This window comes from Crocuta crocuta, unplaced genomic scaffold, assembly GCF_008692635.1.
Source record: "Crocuta crocuta isolate KB4526 unplaced genomic scaffold, BGI_CrCroc_1.0 scaffold59-1, whole genome shotgun sequence".
NCBI classification, from domain to species: Eukaryota; Metazoa; Chordata; class Mammalia; order Carnivora; family Hyaenidae; genus Crocuta; species Crocuta crocuta.
The window spans coordinates 1,109,333-1,133,516 of NW_027551579.1; the positions used below are offsets into that span (position 1 = coordinate 1,109,333).

The window sequence follows — 24,184 nt, forward strand, 5'->3', positions numbered from 1 at the left end:
TCAAGATTTCTGGGAAAACTTTCCCTTCCTGTTAGGAGAAGCACCCTTTCTGTCTTCTCCTGGTTTCTGCCTTGACAACGCAAATGTCTTATCTAGGGCCTCACCAGCCATGTTGCAGCCATGAGGGCACAACTCTCAGGAGTCGTCACAGCCAATATACTAAAGGTGGTAGAACAGATCCAAAGAGCCCGAGTCCTTGGCAGATTTTTTGGACAGCTGAATCCGTGCTTGCAACCACTGACTTCTAGATATATGAGAAATATAAGCGTTTATTTTTAACCTATTTATCAACCAGGTGTTCTGTTATTTGCCACTGTTTTCATTCCCAATGAATACAGGCGGTTTCCAGCGTCCAGCATTGGTATGGCCTGTGACGCAAACTTCCACGTCACAGCTGGCGGTAGTAGCAGTAGTAATGTTCCGCAGCATTAGTTGGGGGTCTTTCTTAGCCTCCAGATTCCTTCAGGAGTCCTGAAGATTTTGTCAGCTGCATGATATGCCTTCTAATACATTCTTTTTCTGCTGAAATTAACCAACCTTTAATAAAAAAATGAGAAAGATGTGGTCCTAGGGTGAGTCCTAGTCCAATATGAGCGGCGTCTTCACAAAAGGAGGAAAGCTGTACAGAGATTGCCTACCAAGAACACCAGAGGAGAATGAAGGCAGAGATCAGGATTAAAAAGTTAACCAAAGTTTATTCTATTGCTTGCGATCAAAAACCCTGAGAAATACAGAAATTGACATGAGGAGTGATGGCAGCAACAAGCCCTCAGGAAATGGGGGAGAATTTGAGGTTGATTATCTAGCCTGGTTGGATCTAACGACAAAGAAAATTCAAGAAGCATTAAGACAGTTCATGCACAAATGACTCCTTTGTGTCACTTGCAGCGGTCGGGTCGTCCAGTATAGCGAAGGTCCCACCGAGGTTAGGGCACTGAGAAACCAAGCAGTTGTTTCCGGAAAACAGCAAGAAGGGGACAAAGAATTCAAGAACTCTGGGGGTGGAGTGGTTCATCCTAATGGCTGGAAAGATTAAGAAATGAATGGCAAGGTCTTAACCTGTCCTTCAAGGCACAGTCTGAAAACATGGGTCTTTCAATGACCACGGAAAGAACATCTTATCTTTTTGCAACTACAACTAAAACCAACAGCCAGGTTCTGTGGGTTTCTGATTTGCAACATCTGTTAGCTTCACAACCTCCTCTAGTCTCTCATTGGTCGTTAGGGAACTGCTTGGAAAGAGTGAGAAATGGGACACGTGGGGCGGAGGACTCGCAGGACACAAAGCTTCCCTTGTTTTAGGACGTAGCCCCTTCTCCCTGCTGTTTATCACGTGCTTGAAGACCTATAATGCTCTTGCCTGAGGAAGTCACTTTGCAACTTCTCATGGTCTTCTGACTAAAACCAGAGCTAAATGCCAACATGTCCTTCATGTAATAAAGCCAAACCTGGATGGAAGAGACTTCTAAATCGAAGTAAGTGCAAGATTTTGCTCCTTATCTTGGCAAAAGTCTTGGGAATACATGTGGGGATCAATTCTGAGGGTGTTAACCCAGGGAGGAGGGAATAGGTTTCCTTTCCAAGAGATTCTTGCTCAATGTGCTTCCTGGAGCAGGGAGAGTGGTTCTAACCTTGTGCATGCTTGGTTGGTTGAATGAAACCCAGTGGCCCACACCATGAGAGGTTGAAATGCGTTAACTCCTTTGGCGTAATGGAGAAGCAGGCGCCCAAGAAATAGGAACGTTGGTGTGGATACACTGTGTACGAGCCATTCATCAATCCCCTAACTCTGTTCCCTGAGAGGGACCAGGAGATACCCCTTTCATCAAGGCACTGAGAAATACATTAGTGAGGGACATGCCACCACCTCTCAAAAGCACCGTCATGGTTCTTTTATGTCCACCAGGGATGCTGTTCAGAGCTGCCGGCGTTAAATAGACTCCCTCACATTTGCCAGGGTTCCGGGTGCCAGAGGTCAGTGGCCACCAGGAGAGGCAAGGTCATCTCCGTGGAAGGCATGCTGACTGGTGCAGGGCCAGTCTGGGAATCAGAACTCTCTGCACATCAGATCTCTTTGGCAGAAACGAATTGACCATGAGTCCTAGCACCAAAATAGATGGGTAGTCCTCCATGGCCCTACGTAATCCAGATGGCAGAAGCAAACTAGAATGCTCCAGCTTAGACACGTCACCAACACACAACTTGTACCCATATGCAATTCTTAGGCCTGAACTTGAATGTTACAGAAGTGCTAACTTCCCACAACATCCACATTTAACAGTCCAGCTGACGTAAAAGATGGATGGGTCTTAGAGACTGATTATGAGTTATCATGAGCTTAATAAGGTGGTGACCTTGTACAGCAAATCCACACAGCTCCTGGTAGGAATATGCTCTTTTCTCATTCCCATTAAGCAAAGAACTCCAAAACTGTTTTGTCTCATCTGGCAAGGATGGCTTCCCATCTTGCTTCAGCATTACGTCAACTCTGATTCCATGCCACAGTTTGGTCTGTAGAACTTGTACCAGCTCAACATTCTTTAGGACATCAGAGTGACTACTGCACTGATGATATCATGCTTGAGAGGTTCAACAGCACACATCATAAATGTTCTAGATATGTCGGTAAGAAACATGCAAATCATAGTATGGGAAATATGTTTCTTTAAAAAAATTTTTTTTTATGTTTTATTTATTTCTGAGAGAGAGACAGCGTGAGCAGGGAAGGGTCAGAGAGAGAGGGAGACACAATCTGAAACAGACTCCAGTTCTCACGAACAGCGAGATCATGACCTGAGCCAAAGTAGGATGCTTAAAGGACTGAGCCACTCAGGTGCCCCAGGCATGTTGCGTTCTATTAAGCTCAAGCATTTTAATTTTCTATAGTTTTTATTTTCAAAAATGTTAAGAATAGTAAGAAGCACATTCGATGCTGGTAAAGACTGCTAATTCTTCCCCAAATGCATTCTCCTCTTCATCCATAATCACAAAACCTTGACTTGTAGCTGTGCATATTGGCATATGGAATAAAAACTACATTTCCCAATCTCTTGCAGTTGCCTCTTTAAGGTTAAAACTAAGTTTTAACAATGAGGGGAAAGTGGATGCATTCTGTGACATTTCTGGGAAGGTTCCATTAACAGGAAAGGACAAGCGCCCTCTAGATCTCCCCCGTTCTTCCTAATGCCAGCCTGGGAGGTGGATGCAGTGGCTGGAGAGCTGGCAGCCATCTTGGGTCCTAAGGTAGCCTCATGAATAGAGGTCTCACATGTGAAAGAGAAATATCAGAGCCTGGGCCTCTGATGACAAACTATATTCTTTCAGCATAATAAAATAATAACAGATTTTTTTTTTAAATCTCCAGGCAAACACACAGAAGACATTGGTTAAACAAAGCATAATTTCTAGCCAAAGGAAACTTACAAACAAGTGGGGTGACTGACAAATTATTCAGGGTTGCTCTGTAAGTACACAGGTGGTACATCTAACCTAATCCTGAGTGGATGGTGGAGTAGTATGGGGAGACTTTCAGGAGGAAGTAACCTCCTTCTACATGAATAGGATTTGGCTAGTTGTTGGAGGAAGGGGTGGAAAGAGTTTTCTAGGTGTAGCAGAGTTAAAAGGTGTTTAACACTCTGTAACAACTGTTAGAGAGACAAGTCAGGGAGGTAAGCTTGGGTAGGAATGTGGACTTTATCCTCAGAACAGTGAGGGGCAAGTGAATGTTATTAATCCTAGGAGTGACATGGTCAGACTTATTCTTCAGAAAAATTACTCCAGCTTCTCTGTGCGGAAGGGATTGAGGGGAACAAGATCAGAGGTGGGGGAATATTTCCTATTTATCTATTATTTTAGAGAGCATGAGCATGTGAGTGGGGGGGGCAGAAGGGGAGAGAAAGAGGGAGAGAGTGAGAATCTTAAGCAAATTCAATGCTCAGCTCAGAGCCTGAGGTGGGGCTTGATCCCACAATCCTGGGATCATGGACTGAGCAGAAGTCAAGAGTTTGGACACTCATCCAACTGAGCCACCCAGGCACCCCGATATTTCCTCTTTAAATGATGATGAGAAAGAAAAGTTAGGCTGGAATAGGAGCCGACACCAAAGGTACACTCGGCCTTGGCGAAGCTCCTGAAATAGATTGGGAAAGTGTAAACACTAATTTGGAAGAAAAACAGGGCTGGATCCAGGCTCCAGGGGATCGTTTGAGAAAAACACAATTCCACACGAAGTTGACTATAAAGATGAGAAAAGGAGTCACAAGAAATTACTGGAGCCTTGGAGTTTCGGGCCCCTTTCTTCTGTTTACCGGAACTGCTTGCCTAGAGTGCTTCCAGAGGTCAGCCTGGCATCCCCTCTCTGTCCCCAGCACTCCACAAGTGACAGCACCCCAGGGTAACCTAGAGAGAGATGGCCTGGGGTGTAAACTAAGTCAAGTTTTCTGTCTGGCAGGATCGACCCTCTGGGGCGCAGCAAACGAGGGGCCTGGGGGCCTGGTGGACAGGCCAGCCCGTCGTGGGCTGGACTGGAATGGGAGGCAGCACGCCCGGGGCAGTCGGTCACGCTTCATTCCTGAGTCCTGCGGCCTCCGAGGCGCTGACCCACCCGCCTCCCACGCTCCTCACTGTACCAACCACGCTGTTGCGAGGCGAGGGGCGCTGTGAGGGGCACGCTGTGTGCGTCACCGGGACCCGGAAGCAGCCACAGAACCATCCCTTTCCCCACTCCGGGTACACGTGACCTCAAAAACACAAACTTTATCTTGGGCAGTTTCTGGATTTAGAAATAAATATCANGAGTCGTACAGTTTTATTTTTTAATTTAATAAAGGACTTCCAGAGTTTGTTTTTTTGAAATAAAAGAATTAACTTTAGGGAAAAAAGTAATTATTAGCAGGAAGCTGGAGGAAGCANACGATTCGCTGCCGCCCACGCTGACCCCGGCCGTGCCCCCCTACGTGAAGCTCGGCCTCACCATCGTCTACACCGTGTTCTACTCGCTGCTTTTCGTGTTCATCTACGTACAGCTCTGGCTGGTGCTGCGCTACCGCCACAAGCGGCTTAGCTACCAGAGCGTTTTCCTCTTCCTCTGCCTCTTCTGGGCCTCCCTGCGGACGGTCCTCTTCTCCTTCTACTTCAAAGATTTCGTGGCGGCCAATGCGCTCAGCCCCTTCGTCTTCTGGCTGCTCTACTGCTTCCCCGTGTGCCTCCAGTTCTTCACCCTCACGCTGATGAACTTGTATTTCACGCAGGTGAGTCGCGGAAGGGCGCCGCGAGAGGGAGGCACCTGGGAAGGCGCTCACCTGGCAGGTGGTTCCCCGCCCTGCTCGGCGCCAGGTGCAGGGGCGACGGCTGTCTGGGGGGGTTGGGGTCACGGAGCTCCAGGACTAAGAGTGTAGGGGAAAAGGCACTGGGCTGGGGTCACCCGAGGCCTGTCCTACCTGCAGGCCATTCTCTCAGGTGTCGCCCTTATATTCCCAAAAGAGGCGAAAGCGAAAGAAAGTGAGGGCCGGAGGCCCCCAAGTCCGTGTCTGCCCTTAGCTCAACATGGTCTAGTGGGTTTCGCGGTCTCACTGTCCGGGCATAGCCGCATCTTCCGTCGCTCATCAGGATCATTACCGCTGACACGTGTGTCCGCCAGGGAGCCTTGAACTCCAGAAGGTCTCCTCCATCCGTCATCCCAGGGCACCGAACTCTGAGCCTGGAAAGGTCAACTGCATGTCGGCCTCCAGATTTGGGCCAGACCCCGATTTTTTTTTTTTTTGAGTGATGGCAAGGTGAGACTGTCCCGTTTTGGATGTTTTTCATCGCCAGCTCAGGACCCCTTTTGAATGAACTAGAGCTTACTGATTCATTTCAAAGGGCTGTTAAACAGCAGTCTGGGGTGACACCCAGCTCCCAAGCTGCTGTGGCCGGCGGGCTTGCTGTCTGAGCCGGTCTCAGCGGCCCCAAGAAAAAGCCATGAAGTTTTCTGGGGCTCTTTTACGAGCATGGAGGAACCAGTTTATGAGGCATGTTGTTAATAAGCTAATGGGGGACCATGTGAATTGACTTGGCTGCCGTGACGGCTGGCTTAAGGAAAGTACAGTAATTGTAAAAGTGCTGTGCAAATACCGTGTAAAGAATTGCATAAAGGTTTAATAACACAATGCTGTCACCGTCATCTCTGATTTTCATTAGCTTTCCAAAAAGTAAAGTGTGCGTTTTCACGAGGACTCGGCCCTTGTCACCTGTTGACTTAAGAGCTTTCTCATGAGCAGAGGCTTTGTGCGAGCAGGCATTACATTCTTTTTAACAGCGTCCCTATTTGTCTGAAGAAAATGTCATTGCTTAAAAAAAGAGAGACAAGAAAAGGGAGAAGAAGGTTGCCGTGGTGTGGTAGGAGCCTGTGCCTGGAAATCTGGTGGAAATACGTTCTGACTGCAAAATAGCACACGTACCATTTAGCAGCTATTACAGTCTTATAAAAATGGATCCACCCTTGAAGTCTGCTGATACGTCCTATGTAGCGACATATTTCCCAGTCCACGACTAGTGGGTATTATCTCTGCAGGTACTACTTTCAAGTCCCAAAACTGGTTGAGGCAGTCATCTACATTGTAGAGTAGTCCAGCTTTTTAGTGGCATTGGGAAGGGGTAGTTCCAGCAAGATCCAAAAGTCAGGTGGGTTGATGTTACTTCCAGCACTGTGACAGCTATTTGTGTTCCGTTTTAAAAGAAGAAAAAACAAGGGAAGCGTCGGGCAGTGCCGTGGCTCTCTGCTAATTGCATGCAAATCCTGCACTCAGCTGGATTAGGGCCAGGGCGACTGTTTCTGCACCATCTGCTGGTTGGCAAGTAAATGCTGAGTGAGGGAAAGAGTGACCAGGCAGACGGAGCCACTCAGGCCAAGAGGCCTCAAGCCCTGGCCTTGGCCTCTTTATATCTTCCCAGTCTTTTTTTTCCCACCCCCCCTCCCCTTTATATCTCCAGCGTGGCTGGGCCGGAGGAGGTGATCTCTGAGTGCTGGCATCCGAGACCCTGCAGAGTAGAGAGCCATCCCCTGGCTTCCTGACAAATGTTCTGATATTTCTGGGGAGTTCTAAAGGGATCACCTTTTGGGGCTCAGCTCGGTGCTCACCTCTGATGCTACTGTCTTCCTTTTCCTTCCCGTGTACCTACTCTTATTTTTAAAAAAATTTTTTATGTTTATTTTTGAGAGAGAGAGAGAGGGCATGAGCAGGGGAGGGACAGAGAGAGAGGGAGCCACAGAATCTAAAGCAGGCTCCAATCTTTGAGCTGTCAGCACAGAGCCGGACGCGGGGCTCAAACTCACGAACCGCGAGATCGTGACCTGAGCCGAAGTCAGATGCTTCACTGACTGAGCCCCCCAGGCGGCCCCCACGTCCTTTCCCACAGACAAGGTTCTCAACCACTGGAATTGCCAGGAGAGCTTCAAGAATTACTGCCGCCCAGGTCCCACCTCAGAACAAGCACATCAGATATGGAGGGAGGGGTAGCAGGAGATCATTAAGAAGCACGTACTGTGTGTGTGTGTGTGCGCTAGGCACAGATCTGAGTGGTTTGTCTTATTCTTCACAGCAGCCTTCAGATAGCGTCCCCTTTTTGGGGAGGGTCAGAGAGGTTAAGTGACTCATGCAAGGTTACACAGTTAGTGCTCGGAGAAGCCGGGAGACCCACCCATACCTCTGACATCTGAGTGTCAGGACTGTCCTTTGCGGTACAGTATTTTGTGGGAGAACATAGCCTACTGCGTATGTAACACCTGTTCACCGAGAGGTGAACCCGTCGGGGGGGGATACAAAGTGTACATACCACGCAGTTAAGTGGTGACTCCGGAGATCTAAGGGAGCGTATATTTAAGCTTCAGGAGGCTTGGGTGGGACCCGAGTCCTCAGAGATGAAGTGGGTGTGGGGCAGTTTGGGAGACCGGGTGCGAAGAAGGAAAGGGTGGTGTCGGGACCAGCATGGCAGAAGTCTGGGGAGGAACTGAAAGGTGGTCCTGGAGGTGGAGGAAGTTTTTACTGTTCTTGTCATCTGTGCCGGGCCCAGCCCCTGGGGCTTACTGACATGTCTCTGGATCCTTCTTGATAACTCCGGAAAAGGGTGTTCTCACTCTCTCCTCTGAAGGTCAGAGAGGTGAGGATGCATCCTGTGCGGCTCCTGCGTGAGCTGCCCCGACCATCTGAGTGTCGTGGTCTGATCCCTTGGGGGCTGTGCTCCTAGTCTCTCTTCTTCCATCTTTGGAATCTGGCTCTTCTGGGACTGGCCTGAGTTGGGGGGAGGGTGGCCAGTGTTGTCACAAGTAACTCCCACACTCCTATTCACGTGCGGCTTCCTCTGCCTCTGTGGGTGACCCTGCCACGTGTCTGTGTCTACATCGCGGACTTGGTTTTGTTCTGACTCCCTCTGCCCATCCCCCTTCCGGCCAATCCCGTCTTGGGGCGGAGCCACGCAGGTAACAGGCTGGTGCCCACCTGGGTCTCTTCCAAGGTCTCCCTCCTTCCCGTTTCTGTTCTTTGCCTGCCTCGGGCCCCACCACCCACACAGATCCCAGGTTGAGGCTGGCGCTGCTCCCGGGTCCCTGGTGTCCTCAGACCTCCGTGGCACAGGTTGGCCTCTGGCAGGACTCTGTCCACAACCCGTTTTGTTCCCAGGTCTTCACCTCTTGGGTCCGAGCATTCCCGGCACAGCACCTGTCCAGGGAGCGGGGTGGTCAGGTCCCCTGCTTCCTGATGCCCCTGAGCCGTTCCCCTGGAGCTCTGTCCTCAGTGGCCTGGGGTGATGGTCACATCTCCCACCACACATGCCACCCTCCTGCCAGCAGGCTGATGGATGACTCTTTTTCTCCACTCTCCACCTTCTCGTACAGCCCGGAAGGCGGGGAGGTGCTAGTGGTAGTACTGGTTCTGCTGACTGTGAGCAGCCCGGGGAGGGGCGTGAGCGCTGGCCCTGATGTCTGGGGCCCTCTTCGGAACACGGAGTACCTGTTGTTCCCGCCTCTGGCCCCCAGCACCAGTGCTGGGGACAGGCAGGCTCCCCCTCGGCTCCTTGCTGCGCTGGGAAGCGGGGCCGAGGCTTGAACCGAGCGAGGCCCTTCCTCCAGAGCCTCCCTTCTAGCACTGTTTGCCCTTCAGATAGAGGTTTCCAGCAGAGCAGGACCCTGACCCCTGAGGCACAGGGGGGTGAGGCATTGTGGCGCCCTCCACCCCAGCTTCGGTGCCAGGGCTGCCCCTGGGCAGGGTCTACCTGCAGAGGTGGTGGTGTGGCCATGGGCTCGCGATACCCGGGCAGTTGTGTCTTCCAGCCATTCTCGCTGGGAATTACGAGTCCAAACCCCAGACTCTTGGGGTCCCTGAGTTTGGTTGAGTGGCTCAGCCTCATCTTCTTGCTGCTGCAGCTTTGTCTTGAGCCTGGTGACAAATTCCTGCCATTACAGTAGGGTCGTTGGAGGAAGGAAAAGGAGAAGTGAACTCTCTCAGTGGGGGAGACACGGCATGATTCATGGATGCTGACGTGGGAGCCAGGGCTGCTGCATGACTTACAGGGCAGCTGGGAAGCTGGAAGGGGGTTTTGGGGGGGGGGAGGGGGGNATGGGAGGTGTTGGAGCTCACTGTGGGGACTGAGGCTCATGCTGGGGGCCTGAGGCTCGTGGTGGATGTTGGAGCACATCGTGTGGGGCCAAGGAGTCAGGTGTTAGAGCACATCGTGGGGACCAGGGACTCAGTGGTGGGTGTTGGAGCACATCGTGAGGACCAGGGGGTCAGGTGGCATAGGAGCACATTGTGGGGGCCTGAGGCTCGTGGTGGATGTTGGAGCACATTGTGAGAATCTGGGGGTCATGATGTGCCAGCAAAGGCCTACATCACTGGGAATGGAAGGAGCAGGGACTCTGGGCAGAGCTGGGTTAGAGTCCTGGCTTCACCCTTAGTGTGGCTCCCATGGCTGGTTACTGACCTTCCTCCCTGGGGAGGTGGCCACCATGGTGTCCATCTCCCTGGTTGGAGCAGGTCAAAGGAGATTCTGTGTGGCCTCTGTCTATACCACCTCATTTAAGGTGCTTTTTCTGCCTCTAGCAGCAGGGACCACACCCTAGTGCTGGCTCTCCTTTTATCACGCTGTGTCAACAAAATGACTTTGACCACCATGTTGCAGCATTTATGTTTGTTTGTAAAACGGCAGTGGTACGGGGCCAGCCCTTAGGGAGAGTGTGGAAGAGCCAAGGGCTAGAGAGGGGGAAGTTCTGCGGCCCAGCCCTTTGTTTTGCAGATGAGCTGACAGAGGCCAGGAGAATTCTAGTGACTTGTCCAGGGTCAGCAAGTGAGGAGCTGGGATGAGGCCCCACACCTGTGAGCCTGTGCTTGGTGCACACACCACCCCCAACTCAAAATGCGTCCCCGTCCACAGCCTTGCTGACGGGGGGCGGCCAGAATCCAGCCCAGGAGTCTTCTCTGCTCCCCACCCCCTGACACACACCAGGAAAGGGAAGTGTTGATCTTAGGAACAAGCGAGCCTTGCTATGGGTCTTGGCAGTCCATTGAATCAAGAAATGTTTCCTCAGGACCTGTTGTGAGCCAGGCCCTAATCTGGGAGCTGTGAGGAGGGATGCTGGGAGGCTTGTTAGTGATTATGAGGAAGTAAGAAGCTTAGGAACACACAAGGCAAGCCTTTCACAGTCCCCAGGTACCTTATTTCAGAACTGGGACCAGTCACGCCAGGGCAGAGAATATGCTTGGCCTCACCTCTGTGCACCACACCCGTGACCTCTCGGTCCTTGGCACTGGCTCCTTGTGTTTAGGCAGTGGGCTCACAGCCTCCAGAGCTGTGTGTGTGTGCATGTGTGTGTACACCTGAGTGCACGCTTCTCTGTGTGCATATCTCTATGTGTGTGTACACCTGTGAACATGCCTCTGTGTGTGTACCTGTGTGTATGTGCACCTGTGTGCATGCCTCTGTGTGTGTACCTGTGTGTATGTGCACCTGTGTGCGTGCCTCTGTGTGTGTACCTGTGTATGTATACTTGTATGCATGCCTCTGTGTGTGTACCTGTGAGCATGCCTCTGTGTGTGTGTTTATCTGTGGCATGCTTCTGTGTGTGTACATCTAGGTGCGTGCCCATGTGTATACACCTGTGTACCTGCTTCTATGTATGTGTACCTGTGTGCATGTGTGTACCCGTGTGCATGCCTGTACCTGTGTGCATGCCTGTTTGTGTGTACATCTCTCTATGTGTGCTCGTGTGTGTGTACACATCTCTGCATATATGCCTGTGTGTGTCTCTATGTGCCTCTATGAGGACATGGGCACACGGAGCCCAGGAAAAGTTTCCTTATTTACATTCCATCTACCGCCACCACCAGCGCCTCCCAAGAAGTAGCTTCCCAGCCTCATTTCTAAAAATTTCCCCCAAGAAGAAGACTTGTAATTCTACAGCCCTTTCCCCAAGATCTCTCCTTGTGGCACAAGCTTTTAATTCTCTCTGCTCCTATTATTACTGCTTTGGTGCCGAACCATATTTCATTAATGCCCTGGGCGCTCTTGGGAATGGTTAGACTCACACAGTGTATCCGAAATCCAACCCCACTGACCATGACGCCTTGATTTCCCAACAGCAGAGGCAGAACCAAGCGCCACCAGCTTCGTCCGTGTGCACCGAGCCCAGACCTGCAGCTCCTGTCCCCACTGGGAGCTGTGGTCTGGTCCCACACACCCTGCCACTTAGAGGGTTTTGTGGCATCTTTTTGCTCCTTGTCTTTCCCCAGGTCAGATGAGCAGGGCCAGTGGGGGTGAGAGTGGGAGCAGGGAGAGAGCACTGTCCCCAGGCGGGTATCATTCCCTGGGAAGAGGGGGGTGCCCTCCCCAAGGATGAGGCTGTCATGTGTCCCCAGTCTAAATGCCTGAGGCTTCCAGTTCCTGGGAGGGGCTCGTCCTGGAGGTGATGGGCTGGGCAGTGAGGGCCGAGGCTGCCTAGACGACGGACATTGACGGGCTCGAAGGCTACTCACCCCCGTGACATCACCCCAAGATTCTTCGGTTTTCGAGAACAACACATCATGTGATCTGGAGCACTGCTTTCGGCCGTGGGTTCCTGTTCTCCCCGCAGCTCCAGTGAGAGGAGAGGAGCCTCTTCCTGGTTCGTGGGCCTGTCTGGGCCCTGACTATCTGGCAAGTCGGTTTGCCCGGGACAGAAATAGCCTCAGCAAACACATTGAGACAATACCTGGCACGTTGGCATTCAGGGAGGTTTGCAAAGGCTTGTAAATATTTTACCCTTTATTTATCCTGGGGCTGAAGTGTAGAGTCTGGTAACCAGTGGGGACCGATGAAGACTGAGTGGTTTTTCTCTACAAGTGCGTTGATTTTCTCAAATTTGAGCGTGGACGGCCCTGAGGAAGGAAGTGGTGCCGGGTGCCCACATCAGTGTTTTAGGCTCTTTGAGCTGTATACGGTTTCTGCTGTGTGTTCATTTATTTATATACATATCTTCTAAAAGGTAAAAGCTATTCTTAGCTTACAGGCCGTACAAAAACAGGCTGCGGGCTGCATTTGGTCCTCAGGATGAGGTTAGAACAAACCCAGCATTTATCGCCAAGCCCCTGCCCCATCTTTATCTTGTTATTTTTGCTGCGACCTGTTGGAAATGGGCTTGGATTTTCAAATGTGTCTTGATTAGAGAGCATCATTTGCTCTCCCCTCCCCTCCCAGGGGCTGGCAAGACCCAGACAAGGGGCCTCGACCGGCTTGGTGTCTTGTGACATCATCAGCTCTCTACCCCTGTAATTGCAGACACACTTGCTGAACGTGATCTGCAGGGTAAGCTTGCACACGCGCAATGGAACCCGCTCCCTGGGCTGCACCCTGCCTCACGCTGCTCTCCTGGGCTTGCCGTCGGGGCTGTGTTGTCCTGAGGCATGGTGGTGTGCGAGCAGTGGTCACAGGGAGAGAAGGGCACAGAACGTGAACACCACCGGCTCCCTCCGTGGCTCGCCCCCTGTCGGGACCACACTCCTATCCTGGGGGGATGGCACATGCCTGTCCACACACAGCTTTCACCTACCAACACATGTTTGCACCAGAACCTAGAGACTCACTTTGTTCATTCAACAAAGTATGTTTCTAAAATTAAGGTGAGGGGCACCTGGGTGGCTCCGTCAGTTAAGTGTCCAACTTTGGCTCAGGCTATGATCTTATAGTTCATGGGTTCGAGCCCTGCGTCAGGCTCTGTGCTGACAGCTCGGAGCCTGGAGCCTGGTTCAGATTCTGTGTCTCCCTCTCTCTCTGCCCCTCCCCCACTCACGTACTGTCTCTGTCTCTCAAAAATAAACATTAAAAAATTAAATTAAGGTGAAATTCACATAACATAAAAGTAATCGTTGTTTCGTGTACCGTTTAGTGGCATTTAGGCCATTCGTGCTATGCAGCTGTCACCTTTCTTTAATTCTAGAATGTTTCTATCACTCCAGACCCATTGGGTAGGCGCTCTTTGGGCAGCCATGAGGGTGCCCTTTGTCTCTGTGCGTTGACCTCTTCTGGATATTTCTCAGGAATCACACAGCAAGTGGCCTATGTGCCTGCTTCTCTCACCGAGCATAATGTTTTCGAGGTTCATCCATGTCATAGACAGTATCATGATGTCATTTCTTTCTTTTTTAAATATCTTTTTTATTTTTGAGAGAGAGAGAGTGAGTGGGAGAGGGACAGAGAGCAAGATGGGTCAGAGGATCTGAGGTCGGCTTGGCACTGACGGCAGACAGTGCGACCTGGGGATCGAACTCACAAACTGCGAGATCATGACCTGAGCCAAAGTCGGATACTTAACCGACTGAGCCACCCAGGGGCCCCATGACATTGTTCCTTTTCAAGGCTGGATAATACTCAGTTGTGAGTGTCTGCCACAGGTGGTTACCCTTTTCTCAGTGGATGGACGTTGAGGTTGCCTGGTCCTGTGTTTCTGAGCACCTGTTACTCTGTAGATGCTGTGTAGACAAGATTAAGGTCAGACATCACTCCTGCCTTGATGGAACTTGGCGTTGAGGGGAAAGCAGGCTGCATGATGAACGTCTCGTGTGCCATTGCCTGACATTACTCGGTCACGGTCTTCACAGTAGTGACACAGAGTGGGATGTCTCCAGTAGAAGGTTGGGGGCTTCAGTCACTCCTTCATCTCTATCCTTCCCCCTCTAGGGTGCATGTATTTAAAAGAGCCAGCAGCTTTTGTTACCGTTGAAGTGGGCAAATCTGTGTGGTCTGTTCTGTTCATGGTGGAGGCTTCCTGGGGTCCAGAGCAGTATTGGGACGGAAGGGTGGTGCTTGGGGGGATGGCTGGTTAGCTCCCACTTCTCCCTGTGGGGTCATGCCGAGCAGATAGAGTCCTTCCTCCGAGGACAGCCCTTCACAGATGTACCCACCCGGGTCCTATCCGCATGGGGTGGGACGTTCTCAGTTCCTTTCCTTGTTTCTGATGGGATGTGGGTTTGTCCCTCACCATCCTGGCCCCTGTCGGCCCTGCCCATGTCCCACGGTGAGCGGTGAGCCCGGGGGGGTGGGGGGCGGCCAGCTCCAGGAGCAGGAAGCCGCCCTCCCTGTGAGAGCTTTCTCCCCGTCAGAGGGCACTGCCCTCCCGGGACGGAGGGATGGTGGCCCTCTCCGGGGCAGGATGCGGGGAGCGCCATCTGTGCTGCCTTGGAGCGCCCAGGCTGCAGGAACAGAACACCACGGACTCTGTGGCTTGACACACATTGGCTTCTCACAGCTCCGGAGCGGGGAGTCTGAGATCTGGGCGTCACTGTGGTGGGGCTGTGGTGAGAGCCGCTTCTGGTTGCCGATGGTGACTCCGCCCGTGTCCTGACCGGGCAGAGAGCAGAGCGAGCTCTCGGGGGTCCACCGAAGGAGGACTTCACCCTCCTGACACCATCACTTTGAGGGGCGGGACTTCAGCACATGAATTTGGGAGAGCGCCAGTCGGCGGTCCATAGCAGGTACTGCACTGCCCCCAGCAAGGGCCAGAGTTCCCAGGAAATGTCAGAATCCTGCTCATTTCTGAGACAGAAAGTTATCCCGTGGAGGGAACCCCCGAGGCATTTTTAGTGCTAACTTATTTTGTAGTTTCGCGTACTTTCCCGCAAGGATCTGAGATGTGGCGTGCTGTAGGGGGGATGGGGTACCTTCCTTCTTGGAGCCTTTGGGCCCGACCGGCCGGGAACCCCCAGCTCAGCTGCCCGTGCTGGACAGAGTGTCCTCTGTGCTGCAAAGGTGGTACTTATTTCAGCACATCTGGAACCGTAACAGGCAGGGCTTCGACTGGTGACTTGGGAAGGGCATCTGTTGCCAGAGGAGCAGTTTGGAAACCTAGCAATGATAATGGCACCTTGTGTAGCCAAGGTCGTTTCTGCCACGAAGCTGAAGAGAGAGAATTCTGCCTGGGAGGGCCATCTGGTTGTCAGTCTCCGTCTGTCCCAGAGGGAGGGAGGCTGCCTCTCCCTGTGGTGTCTGCCCAGCGGACTTGGCAGGCCAGGGACAGGAGTCTGCTGCTGGGGGCTGCAGGGCCCACCTCCTTCCTCCCCGCTGCAGGTGGGTGCAGGTGCACCGAGACGCAAGGCTGCAGCAGTGACGGTGGGGCTTCCCCTGGGCAGGGGGGGACACAGGCCGCCCTCCAGGAAGGCACTTCACGTCTCAGAGGTTTCTGTGTTTTGTTTTTTTAATGTTTTATTTATTTTAGAGAGGGAGGGGGAGGAGCAGAGAGAGAGGGAGACACAGACTCCAGAGCGGGCTCCAGGCTCCGAGCGTCAGCACAGAGCCCAATGTGGGACTCGAACCCATGAACCCATGAACCATGAGATTATGACCTGAACCAAAGTCAGATGCTTAACCGGCTGAGCCCCCCAGGCGCCACCAAGTCCTAGAGTTTTAAAGGTAGAAGGCACCTTTGTCTCACTGATAGACACAGAAGGGTAAAGAGAGAAGTCCTCAAGGCTGAGCAAGGCAGGTTCATGGCCATCTGGCCAGCCACGTCCCTGAATCTAGACACTCCGGTGCAGACGACAAGGAAAAGCAGTAAAACTGAAGGCCGGGCTTCGGTGTGTTGTTAGGTGAGGGCCCTTGGATAGAGGTGTGCTCTCCCCGGTACCGCTGCCCCTCCTGGGCTGCCTGCCAGCCTGCCTCAATCAGTGTGGGGCCCGGAGCTTTCTGGAGCGGCCTAGCTGGTGTGGGCACCGTCAGATGGAGCGCAGTTCTGTTGATGAAGGATAGGGAGGAGGGACTGGCAGAGCGAACTTGGCCTGGCCGGTGGGAAGTGCAAACAGGAGAGGAAGGGAGGCAGCAGGTGGAGATGGTGAGACCTTTCCTTCTGCTGTTCAGAGTGAGGGCTGAGAACGAGGGGTAGTTGAGGTGTGAGGCCCAGCTCCTGCTGCCCAGCTAGTCCGGCTGCAGGGGTAACACAGGCACACACGTGCACGTGTGCCTGGGGAGGCATCTGAGGCGCCAGGTCCGCTGGACGGGGCAGGACGGCATTGCTCTCAGGCTGGAGAAGGCTGACGGTACTTGCAGGGAGTTCTGGGCTTTGCGGAAGCGCAGATGGGGATGCAGCACCGTCGTTGGTCCTGAGATCACACGCGGAAGAAGCTTGCCTGAGTGCCCGGGACTGCGTGTTCCTCAGGTCAGCATGAGGCTGAGCAGGACTCATTCCCGGAGCCGCGAGCTTGCCGAGTTCAGAAGCAGGCGTTGAAGAGGTGAAGTCCTGACCTTGGTGTCCAGTTGCCTCCCTGTGGGCCCCTCACGCCTGGCCAGCCCGGGACCTAGACAGAGCACACCTTGGCTCTGGGCTGCTGTACCCCAGAATTCTATCGCATGAATGGCACACACCCTTTTCTTTCCTGGGGTTCTGTGGCTTTAAAGACATGGACAGTGGGGCACCTGGGTGGCTCAGTTATGCACCTGACTTCGGCTCATTTGTGATCTCATGGTTCGTGGGTTCAAGCCCTGCATCGGGCTCTGTGCTGACAGCTCAGAGCCTGGAGCCTGCTTCGGACTCTGTGTCTCCCTCTCTCTCTGCCCCTCCCCCACTCATGCTCGCGCTCTCTCTCTCTCTCTCTCTCTCTCTCTCTCTCTCAAAAATAAAAAAACATTAAAAAAATAAAAAATTTTAAGAAATTAAAACAATAAAGACATGGGCAGTCTCTGCAGACATAGAGACACCGTGCTTGCCCTTGTTTCGTAGAGAGCTGACCTGAGCAGCCCGTCCCCCTAGAGCAGCCATTTGTGCGTCTTCAGGATTGCTGCAGAGAGGGAGAAATCCCACATTTGGGCCTCAGGGGCTTTGTCACATCCCCCTGCCCTGGTGAATGAGGGTGCTCAGCATGGGGAAACACAGACTGAGGCAGCTGACTAATGGCTGTCACCTGGGGAGACCAGGCCCCTGGGTTTGCATAATTTCCCCCATGTATCAGGAAGTGGGCACCACAGAGAGACCATAAGAGCAAGTAGCGAATGTGTCATGGTTCCTAATCCTTCTGAGTAGGAGAGTTCCTTTTATGGTCAAGAAAGCCTCTGTGGTCACAGTGTAGTAGTTGTGTATTTAGAATCGTGGTTTGAGAACACGCACAAGGGCTAACAGTAGTATCAGCAGCAGGGGTAGCAGACACACACACACAGTGTCTGCGAGGTGGCCGTGTCTGTCTAAGTGCTGAATGTGTGTCAGTTCCCCTAATCGTCATAGAAGCCTATGAGGTGGGGACTATTATCAATCTCATTTTACAGATGAGGTACATGAGGCACAGAGAGGTTAGGTAACTTTTCCAAAGTCACACAGCTGATAATTAGTGGAGCCACGATTCAAGTCCAGTGAGCCAGCTGGAGTCCACACTCTTCACCGGCTTTACACATCTCTGTGCCAGAGGCGGGCACACAGCCGTGGCCTGTGGACAGGGGGATAGGGGGCCTTAGTGAGAATGCATGAGCCAGAGGTGTGTTTCAGCCTTCATATGTCGCAAACACATCACGAGGGATGAACAAAGAAGTTGCACAAGGGTATGGAAGGCGTTAATATGTTCAGATGAAGTGAAAAGCCAGGCCAGAAGGCATTATGTATTTTCTACATATCTTGTACTTGTTTGCTATGTGTTATTTGTGGACACTTACAGATGTGTTTATATACTATGTATCATTTGTGAATACATATGTATATAGTAAAAGTATAAGCCTTCCTGGGTACAGTAATGCTAGATTCTGAGAGCAGTTACCTCTGCAGAGGAAGGAGAAGTAGAGCGGGAGAGAGAGATGCTGGGAGCATCAAGTATATTTTATTTATTAAAATATTTATTAAAAATAAAACAGATCTGGAGGAAACATTGCAGGTTGTAACAGGTTGACTGACCTGCGTGGTGGACACATAAGTATTGGCTGTGTTACTTCTTTGGGTATACATGACATACTTTATAATGAAGCTTAAACCTGCCTTAAATTGGTGACGTTTTTAAAGGAAGGTGCACATACATTTAAAAGTAGCGCGGGTGTGAGTGAGACATACTGGTTTCTTCCGACCTCACCCTGCGTGGTGCACACAGCTTCAGCCCCGCTCAGTTCCTGCAAGGCTCTCCCAGGGACCGCGGCACCAACGATCAGGGGTGCAGCTAGGGCTCTGGGGTCTGGAGCCTGTTATGGGTGGGAGAGTTGGGGGGTGTCCGCCCTGCCTGTTCATTTCCAAGGGGCACAGCTTCAGGGACGGGTGGTCCAGACCCGGGGACACAGGCCATCAGGCGGCGGGATGGCTGCATACGACAACTCTGAATCAAGTGCGTGTTTGGAAGTTCAGCCGGTCGTCACAGACCGTTCCTCTGGGGCCAGAGAGCTTACTTTTGTTTAGTTTCGCTGAATGCACAAGGGACACCCGTCATACCCACAAAGAATAGCTTGGGGCGTTTCTGCCAGAAGCAGCCAACGTGACATTAGGAAAAATAATTGTAAGGCAGCAAATGCCAACTTGAGTCAGTAGGAGGAAAAATAGGCAGGAGTTCAGAAGGTCGAGCAGGGGTGGGCAAGAAGGTCAGGGACTGTAATTTACCAGGGGAGGGAAGCAGAGGTCAGCGCCGTTCTCCAGCCTTTCTGCCTCTGTTCAAGCAAGTACGTCATTTCTAGGCCCTCCTGCGTCATCTGAAAGGTGGTGCAAAGGGCCTGGGGTTACCGAGGGGGCACTGGGAGGGCCTACAGTGGGAGGGTCAAGGGGTTGCCCCAGCCTCAGGGGCCAACCGGGACGGGGGGCAGCTTCCAGCTTCACCCCCTGTCTACCTGGAACTGGGTCTTAAATCGGAATCCGGGGAGCCAGGATCGCTCAGTGACGTCCGCAACCCCAGACGACATCCTGGGAAAGTCCGCAAGCTTTCCTCCCCCCGGCACCCATTCTGGGCAGGACTTTCTACAGCAGTGGAATGAGGCTGAGCCCACGGGGCGTCTGCGATGGGCAACCCTGTATTTCTGTGATGGAGCAGCGGCCTCCCAGGGGAGCAGCTGTGTGCTCCCGCCCTATGCTGTCCTCCCAAGCCTCACCGCCGTGGGGGCTCCCCGAAAACCCTTGTGCTCTCAGCGGCTGTGTGGACACCAAAGGATGGCCGGGAAAGGAGATCTGACCCCTTTGTTCGCCCTTCTGATTCCCCAAGAGGCAGCTGGGGCTCTCCCTTCATCAGAGCTCCAGCCAGGCCTCACAGCCCCCCAGGGCCACCTCCCCCTGCTGGCCCTGTGAGCCCCCCCGTGGCCTCTCCTTCCTGCCTCAGTTTCCCTGTTGTGGGCCTCCTTCTGGGGGTGCCCTCCACCCCCACACCCCCCATCATCCAGCCTCTCCCTCCTCTGCCAGTCTGGGGCCCAGGCTCCTTCTCATAACATCCGGGTCTCATCCTAAACCAAGGACCCAGCCCCGCTGAACACCCCCCTCCCCATGCACCCTCCCACCTTCACTCCCTGTTGCCACCCCCTGCCTCCAGGCCCCTCTCCCTGTGGCCTGTCCCCTCCCCCCAGGCCCCTCCNCCTGCTCCTGCACTTTGGTGGGGACATAACCTGCTCCACGCAGCCACCCCCCCCGTGAGATTTACAAGACCTTTGTCGCCCCCGAAGAGACCCTGTAGCCACGAGCTGCTCCCCGTGTCTCCCCGGATCCCCAGACCTAGGTCCCCAGTTACCTGCCTTCTGCCTTCGCTTGGCCTCCGCTTTCACCTCCCCTCCTCCCCTCTCAACCGCGCCGGCCCTTTCCTTCTCGTCCTCACCGCCGCCCCCTCCCAAAGCGCTGCTCTGGCGTCAGGCTGCATCCCCTCCACTGAACACCTGTGGTGTCCTACCCGGGGGCCCTGCCGTCCCGAGCGGTGAGGCGTCCCCGCCGGCCAGCCTCCTGGCCTCCGCTCCTCTCAGGCCTGCCCCTGCCTCCTCGTGCCACGTCCTGCCTCCTCACAGCCCCTCACACCCCCTCATACATCCCTACACCTCCTCACACCCCCTCATACATCCCTACACCTCCTCACACCCCCTCATACATCCCTACACCTCCTCACACCCCCTCATACATCCCTACACCTCCTCACACCCCCTCATACATCCCTACACCTCCTCACACCCCCTCATACATCCCTACACCTCCTCACACCCCCTCATACATCCCTACACCTCCTCACACCCCCTCATACATCCCTACACCTCCTCACACCCCCTCATACATCCCTACACCTCCTCACACCCCCTCATACATCCCTACACCTCCTCACACCCCCTCATACATCCCTACACCTCCTCACACCCCCTCATACATCCCTACACCTCCTCACACCCCCTCATACATCCCTACACCTCCTCACACCCCCTCATACATCCCTACACCTCCTCACACCCCCTCATACATCCCTACACCTCCTCACACCCCCTCATACATCCCTACACCTCCTCACACCCCCTCATACATCCCTACACCTCCTCACACCCCCTCATACATCCCTACACCTCCTCACACCCCCTCATACATCCCTACACCTCCTCACACCCCCTCATACATCCCTACACCTCCTCACACCCCCTCATACATCCCTACACCTCCTCACACCCCCTCATACATCCCTACACCTCCTCACACCCCCTCATACATCCCTACACCTCCTCACACCCCCTCATACATCCCTACACCTCCTCACACCCCCTCATACATCCCTACACCTCCTCACACCCCCTCATACATCCCTACACCTCCTCACACCCCCTCATACATCCCTACACCTCCTCACACCCCCTCATACATCCCTACACCTCCTCACACCCCCTCATACATCCCTACACCTCCTCACACCCCCTCATACATCCCTACACCTCCTCACACCCCCTCATACATCCCTACACCTCCTCACACCCCCTCATACATCCCTACACCTCCTCACACCCCCTCATACATCCCTACACCTCCTCACACCCCCTCATACATCCCTACACCTCCTCACACCCCCTCATACATCCCTACACCTCCTCACACCCCCTCATACATCCCTACACCTCCTCACACCCCCTCATACATCCCTACACCTCCTCACACCCCCTCATACATCCCTACACCTCCTCACACCCCCTCATACATCCCTACACCCCCTCACACCCCCTCATACATCCCTACACCCCTCATACCCTCTCATACCTCCTCATACCCCCTCATACCCCTCACACCTCTCTCTACCTTCCTGTACCCCCTCACCACTCCTCATATGTCCCTACACCCCTTCACACTCCCTCAAACCCCCTCACACCCCCTCACACCTCCTCATACCCCCTCACACCTCTCTATACCTTCCTATACCCCCTCACACTCCCTCATACATCCCTACACCCCTCACACCTCCTCATACATCCCTACACCCCTTCATACCCCCTTACATCCCCTCACATCTCCCTATACCTCCCTATACCCCTTGATACCCCCTCACACCTCCTCATATGTCCCTACACCCCCTCACGCCTTCTCACACCCCCTCATGCCTCCTGTACCTCTCTACTCCTCCCCACACCTGTCCACACTCCCCTCACACCTCCTCAGATCACTCACGCCTCTCCATACCTCTTCACCCCTCACACCACTGGCATGTCTGGGTCTGGTTATGAGTTTCTTGAGGTCAGGGACCAACTTTTCCCTGTTTTTACAGTTCTTGAGTCCAGATTCGGTGCACCATGTCAGGTGACCTGATGTGAATGCCATCAGTTTGAAAGTAGGAATGACATGAATTTTTGTCTGGTCTCAGATTTTTCTTAGCTATTCAAACAGTCCCTGACTTCCTCATCTCTGGTTTTATGGGTCTGGTTTTGTACTGAGCAGGGAGGACCTGTGCTATCAGGAGCACAGTAAAATAGGAAAGGACAATGAATCTTTGTGTGCCTCCCCCTCAGGAGCTGTCTCCTTCTGGCAGAGTTCCTGCTGAGGTCAGCGGGAGCTAGTGTGCACTCTAGGAGACCGGCAGCCTGATAAGGGATCACCGGCCAGCTGGAGTGTGGGGGTGACCCAGAACGCTTAGCTCTGGTTCTGGGCACTAACCAACCTTTAATGATGTCTCTTGGAACACAGATTGGATTGGGGGCGAGCGGAAGAGTTTGGATTTATTTTGCTGGAAATTTGGTCCAGGCATTTATGCACTTTAATTAATGGAGGCGAAAACTGTGTTGTAAAAATATACACATACATGTATTTATACGTATGCATGTATTTGTGTGTGTGTGTGTATACAATGACAGAATGTATATATTGCACTTTAAAGTATCGGGAATTTAAATACAGCTTTAAGGAACTTTCGAAGGATTAACTTGAAGGATAAAGGAAGATGTTCTCAGCATGGCCCGAAGAGATCCAATTGCTTTTGAGACATAGACTTGTCACACATTGTCAGCAGTGGGTTGAGTTTTTACAGATTGGGGGCAGGGCTCCTATTTTGATGTGGTTATCGTGTTGGCTTTGAGTTTAGAGAGGATCGGAAGATTTACGATCAGATTCTGCCTTTCCCTGGTGATGACCTTGTCCTTCCAGGCAAGGGAGCGGGATTTAAGTTTTGTGGGGTTTCCCTCTTTTATTGCACAAGTCTTTTATTCTGTGGGCTGGGGTCCCAGGTCCCACGCAGGGTGAAACCCCTCCCCCACAGGCCCCTGAGGCTCAGTACTGCTTGGCTGCTGTCTGTGTTTAAGGGGAAAACATCTGAGTATCATTTGAAAGTTTGTTGTGACAATTACTATTGTCATCGTTACTCTTAATAAGGCCGCAGTGAACATGGAAGTCCATGCTTAGTGCCGCCAGGCAGCATTTCCTGAACTTGGTTCCCTGGAACACTCATTCAGAAGACCTTACACGGCCAAGTAGGTTTGGAAAACTGGTGCCTACCGTGTGTTTTGCTTGAAGATTTACAGCAGATAGGAGTCTTTTAAAGACCCTGGGAAGTTCCTTCAGGGAAAACCTGGTTAGCCTAGCAGTTTCTGAATTTGTTTGGTCACATGACATTTATTTCCAGTAGCACTGATTAATTCTCAGTTCTGTGGGAACACCTTGAGAGGCTCCGCCCCCAAGTACATATCTTAGAAGCGAAACTGTTGGGGCAGAACATATGATTGTTTATGAAGCTTGCGTACTGGACCGAGTATTTGATGGTCATGGCTGGGCCCGCCACCCTTCACCACATTCGGGGAGGGGTGTTCTGGGGTCCAGGCTGGCCTCGGAGGCCATGCCCCGGCACCTGACTCTGTTCAGTCCAGGAACATATGCAGGTGAGCTGCAGAGGCGGGAGGGGGGTGCTGTGGGAAGTCGAGAAACGTCTGTTTGGTTTGTAAAGAAGGTGGGCTGTGCTTCCAGTCCCTGATCAGCACCTGGCAGGTACTCTGTTCTTCACTTCGTGCCCAAGACCCCCCTCTGGCTGGTGGCAGGCGCAGCAGGGAGCCTCTTTCAAGTGAGTTGACCCTGATCTGCCCAGATTCCCACCTGTCATCTTCCAGCCACCAGGAGCTGCAAGGCCAGAGGGGGCAGTACTTGGAGAGAGGGGGGATAGAAGAGGAGCCAGACGCGCCCATCGTGAGATGGAGCCGATGGCTTGCATGTCGGTTCCCTGCACTTGCGCCAGCCAAGGCGGAAGCCTTTCCAGTCTGTGTCCCATCTTGTCTCCTCTGCGTGGCTCTGTCTCCCTTCCAGCCATACGCCCGTTTG

General features: G+C 52.9%; 1 protein-coding gene and 1 long non-coding RNA gene across 2 annotated transcripts in view; both read left to right on the forward strand.

The window, feature by feature from the left end:
• The first annotated feature begins 1,359 nt into the window (after positions 1-1,359).
• LOC144221252 (uncharacterized) lies at positions 1,360-4,871 on the forward strand. The gene is made up of 3 exons (XR_013332001.1): positions 1,360-1,475; positions 3,365-3,463; positions 4,451-4,871. It is a non-coding gene; the product is annotated as an uncharacterized LOC144221252 (long non-coding RNA).
• A 21-nt stretch (positions 4,872-4,892) lies between these two features.
• Positions 4,893-24,184, forward strand: part of GPR137B (G protein-coupled receptor 137B) — a gene marked incomplete at its 5' end in the record, with an annotated part of 49,692 nt that continues 30,400 nt past the window's right edge. The window contains one exon of the mRNA XM_077751735.1: positions 4,893-5,249. Within this exon, the coding sequence (XP_077607861.1) occupies positions 4,893-5,249 (357 nt within the window). The remainder of the gene's footprint in view (positions 5,250-24,184) is intronic.